The 16,973-nt window shown below is 42.6% G+C and overlaps 1 protein-coding gene across 2 annotated transcripts in view; it reads right to left on the reverse strand.

Annotated features, from left to right (window-relative positions):
* The window catches only part of dipk1c (divergent protein kinase domain 1C), a 39,226-nt gene that overhangs the window by 21,031 nt on the left and 1,222 nt on the right, over positions 1–16,973 (reverse strand). For both annotated transcript variants that reach the window (XM_012857661.3, XM_012857660.3), the window contains exon 2: positions 14,078–14,948. In XM_012857661.3, coding sequence (XP_012713115.3) covers positions 14,078–14,299 — 222 coding nt within the window. In that variant the 5' untranslated portion in view covers positions 14,300–14,948. The remainder of the gene's footprint in view (positions 1–14,077; positions 14,949–16,973) is intronic.

A 16,973-nucleotide genomic window follows, 5' to 3' on the forward strand; every position in this document is an offset into this window, starting at 1 on the left:
TGGGAAAAAACGTGGCGGTTGAGCAAGCTCACACTTTGTGGAGACTGAGATTTGTAAATATAGACATCTTTATGATTCGGCCCCAAAAAATCCAAGTGATCAACAAGTTGTTAACAATTCCTGGACAGACATTGGCATCACTCTTGGAAGAAAGGAAGAGGTTTTAAAATTTTGGAAACAACTGTGTTTCCTACTTTTACGTGTAGTGTGGTGTGGTAAAGGTGACGTAGGACTGCAACACTGCCCCCTAGAGTCTAGGAGAAAAGTGCTACTTCAGACGAAAAGCCACACGGAGAATAAATGACGTTTGCGTCTCTCATTTCCGTGCTGCGCATACGTGCTTCAAGCATGACGCACCCTGAAAACGCGCTCCCTCCTCGTGTGACATCATCGATAAATCTAAAGAAATTTGTTTTTGAGTACAAACAAGGAACTTAACTTCGGATTTCGTGTAAAAAAAAAAAAAAGAGACGACAAACAGCAGCAAGCACAAGAACAAAGTACAATCTTAACGAAGCAAAACGTTATTCAGGGACCTCTACAGGTCTGCTTCGTCCTTGAGTCCAGTCTCCAGATGCTTGAAGGTTCCACATTGTTCTGGATAAATAATCAGACGCAGCATTTAGCTAACGTGAGGTTCGGAAGGGGACGGGTTCTGTATCGCAGAGATGGATGGGTTCTGGACAGAAATGTCTGAACCAGCTCTAGAACAAAAGCTGAACCCTTGTGAAAAAGCTGCAGAAGCGGGTCAGAGAGTCATGATCCACCGTGAGAGGACTTCTGGAACAACATGGACTGAAAAGCCGCTCAGAGAGGAAGAAGCCATTGATCCAAGAGCAGCAAAAACAGTTTGCAGATGGACTCAGGGACAAAGAGTTCATTTTTGGAGACATGTCCTCTGGTCCATAGCTGGAGAGTTTAGCCATAATGACCATGGTTACATTTGGCATGCCAGAGGAGGGACAGCGACCCAAACCTTAGTTCCACAGTGGCCTGAGGACAACAAGGAGGATGTTTTGGAGGAACAATCACAGAGTCCTGATCTCAGTCTCAGAGGACGTGGGCTGAGCTGAAGACGTGTGTGTTAGCAATGTGACCTACAAACCTGGTTACACTGGTTCTGTCAGGAGGAATGGGCCAAAACATCTGAAACATTCATTCAGTTCAATAGACTGTTCTACCAGATGTTAAGGATGTGAATGAATGTTTTTGGAGAAAGAAGCTAAACGATGCTCCTCCACGTTGACGTCTAACTCTGGTATTTGAACTCGCTCTGGACCATCAAGGACGACATCTTACAACCCGCCAAATATTTTCTCATAACACCGTGTTCATAAAAGTTCAGAGATTGATTCCATCCTGGTGATAAAACATTTACCTTCCAGTGAAGTAAAAGGATTTGAGCAGAAATTAACAGCACAACATTAAATCCTGTTAATTCCCTGACACTTTTCTCTACAATCATCAATATTGAGTTGAGAACAATCACAGCTTTTCTCATCACTTTGTTCACCATTACCAAACCTACTGGTAATACAGAGATGAACTGATGATTCTATCTGTCATCGGATGCTCAGTCCATCGTTTGTCCTCCAACATGGCAGACAGGAAGTTCAAGCTGCAGCAACATGTGATTAAATCTGCTTCACTAGACTCTGCTGTTGGAGGCCTGAAGATACTGATGCTTCAGATCTACTCCACACAACCCCACTTAAAGGAAACACCTACATGGTTTCTCTACTATGAATCATTCAGCTGAGACGGTTCTGCTGCAGTGAGAACCCGTTCCAGCCGGATCCATTCGGGCTGCAGCAGCAGAAGTCAGCAGAGACGAAGCCTGAGGAGCAGAGCTGATGAAATTCTTCCAGCAGCAGCAGTGACTGAAGGTTAAAGAGCCACTTTCTGCCCCATGCTGGGCTCTGACAGCTGCAGCTGAGCAGGGAGCTTCTCATCAGCTGCCACTCTAATTATCACACGTCCCGTAAAAGAGCGATGGAGCCGTTATTAATGAGGGCAGCGGCTGGAGCTGCTCTAATTAAACATATGAAAGGTTCCACAGATGTGATCAATCTGAGGTTCTCCAGCAACGCTGCTGACATCTGGGAGGTCCGACTCTTCTGCAGGATGGAGATCTGGATGAAAGCTGAACGTCGGCGCAGCTAAACCCGGTTCCTAGAAGCTGAAGAGAAGAGTCGATCATCAGGCTGCATCTAAAGCAGAAACCCTGATTCCTCCTCCTGATCCATCCGGCCTTCACCGAGGAATCAGAAGCTGGAACCTCTCAGCTGTCCACAGAGAACCACGGCTAACTGAGGAACCAGAAGCTGGAACCTCTCAGCAGGTCGGAGAACCACGGCTAACCGAGGATGTCCATTACTGTGAAAAACAACCTTCACCCACTTCATGTTCTCCATCCTGGGATCTTCTAACGAGGATCCAGGCAACATTTCTCCAGACTTTCTGGACGTCCTGCAAGGTTTTCTTTCCTCAGACAAGTTGAAACTTTGGTTTGACGTGAATAAACTCTTTAACCTGAATAAAACTAAACTATTTGGGAAAAGCGACGTAGCATCAAGCTACGGTAGATAATGCTGACGTAGGGAGAGTTAATCAACCTTTGGCGTGTTGCTGGATCATCAGATTGGTTGGAAACTTCACATAAACTCAGTAAAATCTAAACCTGCAAAGAGTTGTTGGGAAGTGGAGGCACGTCCTAAATTATAAATCACACTTTACTTCTCGCTGGTTTCCCACATTTGACCCACAGAGCAAAGATTTGGGGTCAATCTACAGCCATTATTCTGCAGAAAGTCAGAATAATCAATAATGCAGAATATTCAGCTCACACAAAGCCTTTGTTTTGGAAATCAGATGCCATAAAGCTTCCTGATTTAATCTGTAAACCAATAAAAAGTATTTAGTTAAATCATCATTTAGCGACAAAGACGGCTGTACATAGAGGTGAATTCCTTATTTCCGCTTAACTTTCAAAAATGTGATTCAACTTGTAGAGTAAAATTATGGAACCCATTAGATATTAAATTTAAACAAATTAATGATATAATCAGATTTAAAAGCACACACAGGAAATATGTGTTCAGTATTGCATTGTGTAATAAATCTATTAGTTATTAATGTGTTTTTGTTCTTGGGTCTATGCAGGTCTACACATTTATTATTTGTTGTAATCTATTTTCAGTAATAATATACATTTTATACAAATCTGTTATTAGTAAATGGAATACAATAAATTATGTGTATGGTATATTTATATAGTATAGATTGGTGCAGTTTAATGATTGTATATTGAAGTACAATTTTTATTAAAGGTATTTTATACAGGAACACGTATTATTACAGTAAATTAAGGGTTACAAAGAGGTCAGAGTAAATAAGTGTTTACTTCTCTGTGCTTCTTTTCAAACTGATTTCTGTACGTAAAATGTTTTGTTTAAAGTTATTGTTTGAAATACACTTTAATTAATTAATTCATTCATTCATTCATTCATTCATTAAAGAGGTCCTGAAGACAATCTAACAATAAAGCTTTCAATGTCAGGTCCAAGAAGGAGAAACATTTTTTGTCTAAAAGCCTGTTTGGTCAGAAATATTAAACGTGGATTAAAAAGAGGATATAAATAAATTTAAACCTTTCTCCCAACAAATGGCAATAAAATATTCAATTCAATTAAATTCATTTATTTATAAAGCGCCAATTCATGAAACATGTCATCTTGAGGCACTTTACAAAGTCAAATTTAATCAGATTATACAGATTGGTCAAAAATTTCCTAAAGGAACCAGTTGATTGCTTCAAAGTCCCGACAAGCAGCATTCACTCCTGGGGAAGCGTAGAGTTACAGTGGACAGTCGTCTGCATTGTTGATGGCTTTGCAGCAATCCCTCATACTGAGCATGCATGAAGCGACAGTGGAGAGGAAAACTCCCCTTTAACAGGGAGGAGAACCTCCAGCAGAACCAGAACCAGGCTCAGTGTGAACGCTCATCTGCCTCCACCCACTGGGGGTTACATGAAATTCAACCAAACCTTTAACAGTATGAACAGATATCCTGTCTGGACCAATTAAAGCCTGACCATGTGACCATGTGACCCTGCAGGGACGTTACAGACGGTGGATGATTAAATCAGTTTTACTCCTGTATTAATAAATTATTCCAGTTTCCTCGTTTTTCTTCTGGCTGACATGAAGCTGGGAGTGTTTGCAGGGTGAAGGCGCTCTGGGAGCGACCATTAATGTCTGAAGGCTCTGTGACTGTGAGGAAGTGTCTGTGTGAGCGGACAGAGGAGCCGTTAGTATCTGCGTTACACAGAAAATCTCTTTGGCTGCAGGAGGCAGACCACCTGCCAACAGCTCAGTCCTTCCATCTAATCTCTCTCTTTTAATGGATTACATTTCTGCTCACTTTTCTTTTTTTAATCTGCATTTATCTGCAGATCAATATTCCTCGCTGAAGGACTTCAGCGTTTAGCCGCCCGGCCGTGTTTGGCCTGCTTCCTTCTCCACATCAGCTCATCAGCTTTTGATTGATCTGCGGTTCTCCAGATGAGACGGAGCTCAGATCTGCAGATCTCTGACAGACGGCTGGATTCTCCTGATGTGGGTCAAACACGTCTAACCTGTGGGTCAGCGCCTCGGGGGCAGCAGGAGGCAGAACTTCATTTAATTAAATCCTCTGGGAAAAAAATTCACCTTTCTCTGGAACTGCCACAGGAAAAAGTTTTTTTCTCTAAATGCACCAACGTGTGACGCTTTGTTTCAGGTTAATTCACAGGAATCTAAAACATCAGATTCTTTCAATTCAATTCAGTTTTATTTATATAGCGCCAATTCATGAAACGTGTCATCTAAGGCACTTTACAAAGTCAGATTTAATCAGATTACACAGATTGGGTTAAAAAATATTTCCTATGCAAAGATTTCTGCTGCAGAATGTCGCTGCTTTGCAAAAGTCTGCACCTTATGGTCAAACTTGGACGTATTTATTAGGATTTTATGGTAATATGTTTTTATTACAAATGAAATCTGAAAAGTGTGGCATGCTTTTCTTAAGAGCTTTTTACTAATAAGTAATCTGCCCTCAGAGGTCCGTTAGAGGACACCAGGGAACATGGCAGGCAAGGAAAACGTTAATTAGAGATTACAAAGGTAGCTCTGGAGGAGCTGCAGAGATCCACAGCTCAGCTGGACTGTTGACAGAGAGTCTGACGTCTGACCTAAACTTTATGGAAGAAGAATCCAGAAGTCCAGTTAAAAAGTTGACATAAGACATGAAGGTGAAACATGGAGGAAGGTGTTCTGGCGTTATCCTGGTTATAAACACGGTAAATGGAGGCAAACCTCTGCGTCACAATCAGTGTTTGGTCCTAGAGACACGCTGCCCTGCATGTTCTCCTGCTTTAACACTCCTGGTTCAGTAGTTCCAGATGTTGCAGATGTTCCCTGCTGAAGCAAAGGAACATCTAAGTGTCAGCGTTACATGGAGGGGGGGGGGGGGGGGGGGGGTGGGGGGGGGGGGTGGGGGTGATAAACAGAGAAACTGCAGGTTGGATCTTGTGCTGAATAATTTGGTGAATAATTTATGATTAGCCTTGTTTAAATGGACAAATGTATTTAATAATCATATTAACAGTAATATTACTTATTACCACAGTGTCTCATATAAGTCGCGTATCTCATATATAAAGTTTTTAAAGTATTCAGCCTGCAGGAATAATAATAATAAATGCAGATTTCACCAAAGAGTAAAAATAAAAATCTGAACGAGAACGGATAAACATCCCTTCGAGTAATTTGGATTTTTTTTAATTAGCTTTTGCTGTTTTTTAATGACGTTTAATCTGCGCTGGCAGAAAGAAAACTGAGAGGAAAACGTGGATGTGCTGCACCTGATCTGTAATATAAGAAGTACAACACAGACTTTAACTCCGTTTAAATGAAATAAACTGAGTTACTGCTGCCAGCCTGGGAGCTGCTGGCAGAGAGGAAGATCAAATCCTTCACATAATCTCTGCAGACAACCAGGAAACAAAAAACACTTTAATGAATGAAGAATTTCTGCTGTTAAACAATGTCATAGAGACAATAATAATTATGATTCTTTAAAATAAAGAAAATGGTTGTTTTGTGAGTAGATAAAACAGAAGAAAACAAAAGAAGAGCTTTTATTTTATGTCTGACTTTAAAAAGAAAATATCACAGCTGACAGATTTATCCCTGTTGACTGAATCCTGCCTGGAGGTAATAATGATAATAACTATTTAGAAGAAAATAATAACATAAGTAGGTCTGTCCACACATTCAGACCTGTGATTTCAGGTAAAATAGTTATTAGTAATAGTAGTAATAGTAATTAACGTCTTTACAGCCTCGTTAATAATCAGCTTTTATTTAGAAGCATGTCAACGTTCAGGATCAGGTGTTTTTCTCCTTGTTTTACGTTTATGAAGGTTAATACTGCGTCTCTCCCCGGTCATTAGCAGTCGTCCTTTTCTACACTAAAATTATTCTCCTGATGTTTTCCTGACAGACATGTTAACATGCAGAGACTCAGCCGTCGTACCTGAAACTCCTTCCAGACTTTCAGAGGTGCTACATATGAACCAACTCTCAGGTTCAGCTTTGGAAAATGTCTTTATGTATTTTACGTATTCATGTTTGCACGTCCCCTCCCTTAAATCTGCACGGTTTGGTCACTGGGTGATCTGCATGTTCATAAATTCACTTTGTTCTCACTGTTCTGCTCATTTTAGAAACACAAACGGCTTTGCTCCTGGTTTGATGATCAGCTTTGCACAAATTAATCACTGTATACCTGTTTTAATACTTTTGAAAATCAGGCCTTAATGCTTAGTTTGGATAAATCTATCAACAAAAAAGCCTAAACCCAATAAAAAGTTACCTAGTTTAGATTTCTTTAGCATCATTCTGTCACAAGATTCAGACGAAGTAACGAGGTGAACAGGATGATCCAGATGTTAATTGATCTGTTAAATGAATAGTTTATCTCAGTTTTTTTCCTTTCATTGCAGGTCAAAGTGGATGGAAGACGGATGGAGGTGAAGCCAGGACGGTCCTGCAGGAGAACCTGAGACTGAGGTGGAGGTTCTCCTTCCTGCAGGAGAACCAGCCTGAACCTGCAGCCTGAGATGTTATGGGATGGTTAGAATGGCCTAGTCAAAGTCCAGACCTGAATCCGACTGAGAACCTGAGGCAGAGTTATTCTCAGATGTCTGAGTGAGCTGGAGCTTTTTATGAAGAAGAAAGGAGGAAATGTCTGTAGAGACGCTGGAGGAGACAAACTGCTGCAGCCAAAGGGGGTTCTACAAACTTCTGACTCAGACGGCTGAATGCAAACGTCTGATAGATGTTTATATTTGTTAAACGTGTTGAATTCCCTGCGTTGGTCTATCAGATAACATCTATTGAAGGAAGTTCTGGTTGTCTGAACAGCTTTACGGTCAGAGGAGGTCATCAAGCAGACGGTTTGTTCTCTCTGCAGAGTTTCAACAGTTTGTCGGGGATTTGAACCCTCGACACGCGGCTGTAAATCAGCGGGACGGAGAAACGGATCCAGGATGACCTGAACGCTGAGCTGCAGCTGCAGAGAGTCTGTGCAGCGGAGCTGAAAATGAAAGAATCAAACTCTGCGTTCTGATGCTGCTGTGATTCCAGGAAGTCAGACCTTAAAATCACAGTTCATGTCTGAATGAATGCAGCTCGAGCGTTTCATGTTTAACTTCAGCTTGTCTTCCATCTTACTGACATCAGGCGTTTTAACAGCAGATCTGGCCTCGTTAGGCTCAGACACGGCGGTGAAGCAGTGGAGGTGATCTCTCTGGTAGAGCCACTAACAGTGCAGGTTAATGCCAGCAGAGCCTGGTGTGTCGATAAAAGAGCTGCATATTTATCCAGATCATTTCCAGATGTTCTGCTGGAACCATCCATTAAAGAAAAACACCAATTTCCATGATCTAAGTCCGCCCGGGTCCTTTACGCTGCGCCGTTGCTTGGAAACAGGTCCTCCAGGAAGTCTGGGCCATTTCAGATAATAATGTTTGCTTTTAGCGGGCGGAGGAAAAGAAAATCAAATGTTTTCTCAAAGCAGAAAAAAGCTTTTCAGGAGGAGGTTAATAAGTCCCGTTTGATTGTGTTTGTTGTTGGGACTGCCTCCCACAACTTTATCAGTCGCACCAAAGAGGAACAAGACCGCAGATCTAATTATTATTTGTCTTTATCACAGATTAAATCTGCTGAAGAGACACATTTAAGTCACGCTCCAGCAGCTGTTCTAATGGGAGAACCGAGGACCGTGTGAGGCGAGGTTCATGGCTGTACCGGGCCGAGAACGTCCACCGGTACCTTCAGCAGGTTTAATGGACGAGCAGCAACCAAGTTCTGATCCAAACACTGGAAAAAAGAGCCGACAGGCGTGGAACCATTCCTTTTTACAGCATATCATTCAGGAAAATCACATAAAACCTGCTAATTATCAAAAAGACTCTGATTGACTCTGATGCATAAGACATTATCCATTTCTAGGATCCTAAAGGTTCTCAGTCTGCACACATAGATCTGAGGTCTCAGCAGGAGAACGCCGTTTCTTCCCTCATTGGGCTGATTTCCCTGCAGCCAGGTTCTCCACCAGGTTCTCCACCAGGTTCTGATGAGCACTGATGGAGGCTGAGCTCCAGCTGATCTCCGTCAGACCAGAGGACTGCGCTCTGCGTCTGAAGGCTCCTCCTCAGCCAGCGCTCAGATTTTACGGCCCGGCAGAGAAGCTGAACAGGAACCCGTCAGAACCTCTGAGAGAACCTGCAGAGATCCATACATGGAGAACTTTTCCAGTCACAGAACAAACAAGGCTGGGTTAAAAACGGAGGCAGCTCGTAAAAAAAGCCGTAAAAAGGCGGAGGAATGCCAGCAGCACGCAGCGACAAGTCGCTGTGCTGCAGCAGAACGGCTCAGAAACTGTTAATAGTCAGAAGATCAGCAGAAAGCCAGAGGTTTCCCTCCCAGAGGAAAACATCTGTGCAGACAGCATGAAGGCAGACAAGAGGAGGAGGAGGAGGAGGAGGAGGAGGAGGAGGAGGAGTCACTGTGGAGGAAGAGCTGCTGAGAAAACTACAGTTTACAGCGAGGCTCAGAGCTGCTTCAGCTGTCAATCCTCACAGAAAGTTCTGCTCCTCAGACACGACAGGAACCAGAACCTTTTTACCCTTTGGACAAACATCTTAAACTGTTTCTGACAGATTTACTGCTGAGAACAAAGAACCAAAGAACTGAGAGCTTTAGCTGGCAGGAAGCATCTCCAGCATCTAGAATATAGACCCAATCATCCTGGAGGTCAGGAACCAGTTCAGAGATCCAGATCAGATCAGGAACCAGTTCAGAGATCCAGATCAGGTCAGGAACCAGTTCAGAGATCCAGATCAGATCAGGAACCAGTTCAGAGATCCAGATCAGATCAGGAACCAGTTCAGAGATCCAGATCAGATCAGGAACCAGTTCAGAGATCCAGATCAGATCAGGAATCAGTTCAGAGATCCAGATCAGGACATAAATCTCTGGTTTGGGTCATTTCTATCTGTTAAAGGAGCAATAAGCCATATTTACCACTAGCTGGGCGTGAGCTCTGTAGACCAAAACAAGATGGATGACAGGCTCTGCTCCAGGGTCTTCTCCCAGTGGTTCCTGCTTAAAGAACCTCAGTTTCTACATGATATTTACCTCATAAAGTTAATGTCTGTTGCAGAGAACAGCTTCAGAACCCTGTCAGAGGTTCTGGTGTTCACATGAAGCCCGGGTGAGGAGCTGCAGAAGGAACATTTGATCGTTGACAGTTGATCGTATCTGAAGAAGCTCCAGGAGGAGGAGGAGATGTTCCTCTGGACTGATCTTCTGTTCCTGATCCACAGAGCAGACAGGAGTATTTCTGATGGGAGCTTCTGACTGAACGATGACAAAGACAGCTTAGTTTTCTGTTCTGTGGGGACCGAGCGTGTCGGAGACGTTTCCCAGGAGTATTTCTGTCTGATGATGTCATTCCTCGCTCCGCCGACAGCCAGAAGCTGCACATTCTGCCTTTTTGGGCTTGTTTATCATTTCTCATCAGCATGACGAGAAGACAAAGGTTGTTCTTCATGCCAGCTCTCCACTTATCCAGCTGATCAGACACATAAAGCAAACGCTGCATGAAGACTTTTATGATTTGTTTCTCCTTCGTCTGAGCACTTAGTGCCACTTAGTCAATCTCCATAATGCCTTCAGAGAAGACCCAGCGGAGCAGATCTGGACGCGCTGCAGCATGCAGACGCCACATCTCTGGTAAAATAGACGGTTTATGTGGGGAGGAACAATAAAGAACCAAAAAGCTGTGAGAAGCTGTGAGAAGCTGTGAGAAGCTGCCTGCTGAGGTCTGCAGCCTTCCTGATGCAGCATCTAGTCGTCTTCAGGCCTATTAGACACAAGTTAATAAAGGAGAAAGTTACCCCTGATGTTCTTCAGCTAAAGCCGTAGTGTGGAGAGAAATGATCCAGAGGACCTGGATGTTTCAGTAGAAGATGACGGGGAAGCACTGAGCCTCACGTTTACAGCCCAACAGTAGAAAGACTCTCAGTATGAGCAGAAAAAAGACTGAAACTATAAATTCATCTAAAACAGATAAAAAGACGAGACAGAAGCTGGTGAAGAAGGCTGAGGAGAGTCTGGCTGCACTGAAGGAGCTCCAGGCGTTTCTGAAACATCTGGATCTTCTCTACGTGGGACAGCAGGCTCCTGAATGAGGAGACAACATCTCTACCACAAACAAACATCCAGGCCTGGAAACATGTTACATGTGATGAGCCTGAACTACTGGACCACACGTCCACTAGTTCAGCTAGTGGACTTTGACTAGGCCATTCTGACCCATGCACTTACTCTGACCTAAACCATCCCATAACATCTCAGGCAGCATGAGCATCGTCTGAACCTCCCCACACACCAACACAGTCTACAGTAAAGTCAATAGACCACAACCTGGAACCGGTCTTCTGATGGGAAGTCCATGGACATTAGGTTCTGCAGATAAAGTCCTGACCTCCTGCTCCGTCCTACCAACACACCAGGAGACCTGAGCTCCTCAGAACCCACAGAGGACAGGAAACCTTCCCCAGAAGAGAGAAACTGGGTCCTGCTTGTCCTCCCGGTCCCCAGAGCTACAGGAAGGTACCTTCATGTAGACCAGGTCCTTCAGAGAGCTGACGTCAGGTTCTAGATCTATGTAGGAGGTAGAAACTTCCCCGTCTGCAGATCTGAGACAGTTTTCTCTTTCTGATCAGCTTCTCCTTTAGAACGAGGAGTTTTCAGGAACCTTCCTCTGCTCAGAGTTCCTTCTGGCCTGAAGCGTTTCTTCCAAAGTAACTTTTTCACTTTTGTGCAAACGGCAACAAAGAGGGAAAGTTTTCTCAGCCGTCATCGCCTGAATGCGAATCAAAGCTGGCAGGATGTGAGCGAGCGAGGCTTTTCAACACGGCCCGCTGTTAATCTGCAGCTGACAGCTCTGAGAACGGAGGAACAGAGGCAGAAGACTGACAGACGAGTCTTCAGGTTTCAACAACACCTGAGCGGCCGAGACGAGCCAGAACCGATCCGCTGGGCAGCCGAAGAACCAAAGCAGCAGCAGCAGCGGGAGTCACTGAGGAGACTCAGTTTGTTCCTGGAGCTTCACTGACAGAACTGACCCAGATTTCAGCCGCTGGAGGAACCTCACCACGTTCTCAGAGGACGTGACGTTCTATAAATAAATATATATATATATATATATATTTATATATATATATATATATATATACCATGATCCATGGTATATATATATATATATATATACCATGATCCATGGTATAACGAGGACACACTGTGTATATATTTGATGCACATCGTCCTACTTGACTCCTCTTTCCTATGATTACTGATCACTGAGCTGATGTGACATGAATTTCTCCAATGTGTGATCAATAAAGCCTATCTTATCTTATCTTATCTTATCTTATCTTATCTTATCTTAAACTCAGAGCGTTTAGACGGAAACATTTGGTTTGCTTATTCTGGATCTCTGGGTATATTCTAGGTTTCATTAACTGTGATCGTTTACTGAGATCCACGAAGCAGAGATGGTTCCAGGATCGCCGCTGTGGTGGAACATGGATTCATCAGCAACCTGCCTGCTGTCAGGCAGGCAGGTTGCTGATGAATCCAGCAGAAACAGCAGAAACAGCAGAGCCTCACAGGTCTCCCTTTACCTTCACTTCTACCTTCATCGCTGAGACCTTCAGGGTTCATCTCAACCAGAGCTTCTCCTGAGGACCAGCCTCAGTGCTCTGAGGTCTTTGCTGACGTCTTTCTGATAATTCATTATTCAAACCTGCTTTTCATGTTGATGAACGAAAGTTAATCGACGCTGATTAAAAGCTCCTAAAGGTCGCCTTAGTTTTTAATGTTTCTGGATTTTAATCAGATTAAAAAACTGCAATTAAAGACTCGTTGGACTCAGGTTGTTAATCTGAGGTTGGATGTTCTGCTAAATTCATGACAGTGTAATCCCTGATGGTGCAGAAAGCGCAGAACAATCAACAGAACCACCAGAAACCCGACAGCATGGACAAAAATCTAAACTCTCAACATTTCCAGAGGAGAACGTTCGCCGCCTCAGTGTTTAAGATCTTTACTGAGTAACTTCTGCTGCAGACTGAAACCATCTGAGAAAACTGATGAGGTGAAAATCCAAGAACAAATCATGATCTGTGGTCAGCAAGGGAAATTAGGAGCAGGTTACTGAGACACGTTAAGAATGAGCAGGAAAAGCATCTTAGAAAATTAGAAAGCAGCAGGAATGAGGAAAATCGATCCGAATCCAGAGACGAATGAGGAAAAGATAACGGGAAAACCAGGATAGAAGAGGAGTTTCAGACAGATGGAGGGGAAATGAGGAGAAAATTAAAATGCAGAGCAGAAAGTGCTGGAGCTGCTGTGAAAGCAGCATCTTGTTATCATCGTGGGCCCACAGCGCAGCAGCAGATGCTCCGGCAGATATTAGCAGATATTGACCCTCGCTTTCTCTCCAGCCGCCTGTTTATGTCTGAGGGACGAGCAGCAGGACCACGGCTGACCTTCAGACCGAAATCTGAGGTAACTGCTCCAAATTCATCAGATGAGCGGGTAGAAAAAAAACGCCACACTTTGCATATTTTCACCATTCCTGCCATTCCAACCCCCTTCTCCACCGTTCTGCCACATTCCTACAATTTCTTAGATTTCACGTAGAAATCTGAAGTGGGCTATAATTTGCATACTCAGACATCTCAGATGTTAAAGGTTCAGTATGGCTCCTGCTGTTATTCATGGGGAGCATCAGTATTTTCATAAATCAAAGGATTTTGGTCTTAGAAAAGATCACTGAAAGCCGGAAAACAGCTGGTCGCAGGAATCAGGTTTCATTTTACAGGATGTCCCGGTTCTCCGTTTCTAATCCACAACATTTCCCAAAACTGCTTCTGAAGGCCTGGAAAGCTCCTCAGAAAATCTAAAGAAATGTGCAGCTGATGCATCATTACCACAATTCACTGAGGATGACACATTCTTCTGCTCTGCAGCACAGCTGTTGCACTTTCTAAATCAATGCATTAAAATGTGAAATGTCTTAAACTGAAAGCCAATCATCAGTAGAGAAGAATACGTGATCTTTTTCTTAAAATCCATAATTATTATTAATTATTAATTACATGAAGTAATTAATAAGACACTAAGATTCAGTCAATGAGCAAAAACAGAATAATCTTGTCAAGCTGCAGTATTACAAAAACTGTCAACTATAATATCAAAGCTGCATCATGTCCATTTAAACTTCATATCATGTGATACGCTTCATATTTTTTAACTTCCCGTATGAGTTGCATGTTCTGCATCACAACAACAGCAGACCAGGTTCCTAGCATGTGAAAATACTCAATAAAACAAATCCTGGTTTTATATCGCTGAACATTTCAAAGGTTTTCTGCTCCGTGGTTGTTGTGACTCACCAGTCGCTGCAGGATCCTCTTGCTTTTGTCGTCGGTGCAGTAGTCGGACAGAATCCTCCTGTGGACCAGAACCAGGCCGTTGAGGAAGAGCCAGGAGCCAAACCAGAGCAGAGCAAAGAGCAGGGTTCCCCGGCGGGACCACAGCCTGAGTCCCAGCCACCTGAGAAGGCACAGTCCGCCTCCACAGAGTCCTCCGCCTGATCCTGATCCTCCAGGGATCATGATGACGTCCCGATCAGTTCTGACCCCGCTGAAGGCTCGGCCGACTCTGAGGTAGTTATAAATCCCCCACTACGTCAGGAGGAGCTCAGATCAAAGCTAAATATCATTTATTGAGCTTTGGTGAAAATAGCGATATCGTCTGCATATTGTGTTATTATAATGCCCGTTTTTCCTCTCCTGATGATCTCCATGATGCTCCTTTGCCAGGCAGGCTGAAAATGATAAAGGTCCTTATTAATACTAAGAATACTGAATATTATCCCTTGTTTTTGTCAACTGCTACTTTAACAAAATTCTGCTTTGAAACCGCAGAACATGGAAAGAATCCAGTGCAATCATACGTAGCTGATCTGTCCATCGTCCAGCTTGAATCTGAAGGCTTTTCTGCACAATGAGTCTGTTTTCATGCTCAGATTTGCTTTCTTTAATATCAGAAAGTTGATTTTATTTACTCAGCAAATGTTCTTTATTCAGAGGCGTTCCTGTTCCGTCAGTATTTCCTAGAAATAGAGGCTCCACTCTGCATTTTTTACTGATAGGTTGGCATCCAGCCACTAAAAAATGAGTTTAAAAAACAAAAAAAGACATTATGGAGGAAGGATGTGTGAGACGCTGCAGAATATCCTGGATTCTTTCTTCTTAACTTGACCTACAAAGACACAAACAGACATTTTTTTTTTATCTCTGCAGAAACAAATCAAACCCCAACAAGAACAACATTTGAACTCATTACATTAGGTTTTATAAATTTCCCTTTCAGCCTCATTTTTCAAAAGGATCTTTAGCTGAAAAACCAACTTTAGAGCGTTGATCGTTCACAGCAGGTTCAGAAAACAAGCCTGTTTTCCTTCTGAGGCTTCAGAGATTAAATTCTTTCCTCTGGTTCCCAAACATCCAAAAGAAAATTGAAGAAAGCTGCTGCTCTGTTTTCAAGCTTCTTCTTGGTCCGGGGTTTGGTTTGTTCAGCCTTCATTATTTCCTGATGTGGCTGTGGTCGCTTCACTGAAGCATCCAAGCCTTTAACTGGAGCAAAAAACAGCCAGACCACCGGAGAACCACTGGAGAACCACTGGAGAACCATCAGAGAACCACTAGAGAACCACCAGAGAACCATCAGAGAACCACCAGAGAACCATCAGAGAAGCACCAGAGAACCATCAGAGAACCACCAGGGAACCATCAGAGAACCACTGGATTCCCTCCAGAAGTTTACGGCGTTTCCGTCCACATAGCTTTAGTTCAGCTGAGCGAACTAAAGCTGAACCTCTGAAGGAAAAATGAAACCAGGAGAAGTTCGTCCATCGTCTGGCTCCTAAAATACCCGCATTAGTCTGTGTGATGATGGGGGCCTGGGGGGCCTGGGGTGGGGGGGGCAGACAGCTGCTCCATAACGGCCCCTCAGGGACAAAGATGGACTTTAGCTGCTGCTCATAAGCTGCAGGTTTTATCTGAGCTGCAGAAATTAACTTTAAATAGTCCTAAAAGTTTCCACTCATTCATCATGAACTCTTCTAGTCAGGAGGAGTTTATTCATAGAAAAATTACTTCATCATCAGCGCTGGACTTTCTATCCCATTAATTAAAACTCTAATACTTTATGTTTATTGATGTAGGCCTACAGCATGAACAAATACAGATATACTGTTTATATCATATTAAATTGTTTAATATAAACAGCTGAGATCATTTTATGCCAGAAAGCACAAAGATGTTGTTCCATAAAACCTGCAACACGTTTAGTTCCTGCTTATTTCTGACCTTTAATCCTGATAAATGTTTCTATTTTTTGCTTAACATCAAATTTTACATTTTAACATCACTAATAAAATTCCTGCCTTGGTAATTTATTCCCTCTTATTCAAGGTTTCCTGTTTTATTTCCTCGGTGTAACAGTCGGTAGAATCTAATTCCTGGATCAGGCCTGGATTTCCTTCTCGTGGGAAAAGTTCTGCTGAAACCAAAGAAAACGTTTTTGTGCTTCTTAAAGCTGAACATCTGCTTTTCTCAATTTAAATGACTATTTTTTAAAACCTTGTTGAGAGCGACAGATTCTGTTTCCATGGGGAATAAAATGATCCGTCTCTTTGGTTCTGAAGCCGATCGGCTTTACCAGCACCAGTGAGAGAAGAAACACGACAAGATAAAAAATGAGTTTATAAATCAGAAAACTGAAAAGCAGATCAAAACTGGATTGAGTTGAAATAAAGAAAATGTTCACAGATCTTCCAGGTAATACTGTTAATGAAGCCGATGTAACTTTTAATAAGTTTGGTTAATATTTGGATTTAAAAACACAAACTAGTCCGTCGGTTCTGGTCGGTTTGGTTCCTTCTGAGGTTTTTCATTCCTTTTCTTTGCTGGATTTCTCTAAAGTATAGTTCTACATATTTGGACGTTGTATATTTATTTATACTGAGTTTGAACTATTGTGATAAATATTTACTGTTGTTTTAATACTTTTTAAATAAATTTTTCTCTCATTTTCAGCTTTTTTTGCATGAAATTCTCTTCCTCAGTAATTGCTTTGCAGCCGTTATTATTCACCTTCTGTCTCTGTGTTCAGTTTAAGTTTAGTTACTGTTATTTTTTTACAATTCTCTTTCTGTTTCAGACTCTTTGTTGTCATCAAGTCAATTTCAGTGTCAACTTTATTTTATTTTTTTTTGCAAAAAAA

Source organism: Fundulus heteroclitus, chromosome 21, assembly GCF_011125445.2.
Source record: "Fundulus heteroclitus isolate FHET01 chromosome 21, MU-UCD_Fhet_4.1, whole genome shotgun sequence".
NCBI classification, from domain to species: domain Eukaryota; kingdom Metazoa; phylum Chordata; class Actinopteri; order Cyprinodontiformes; family Fundulidae; genus Fundulus; species Fundulus heteroclitus.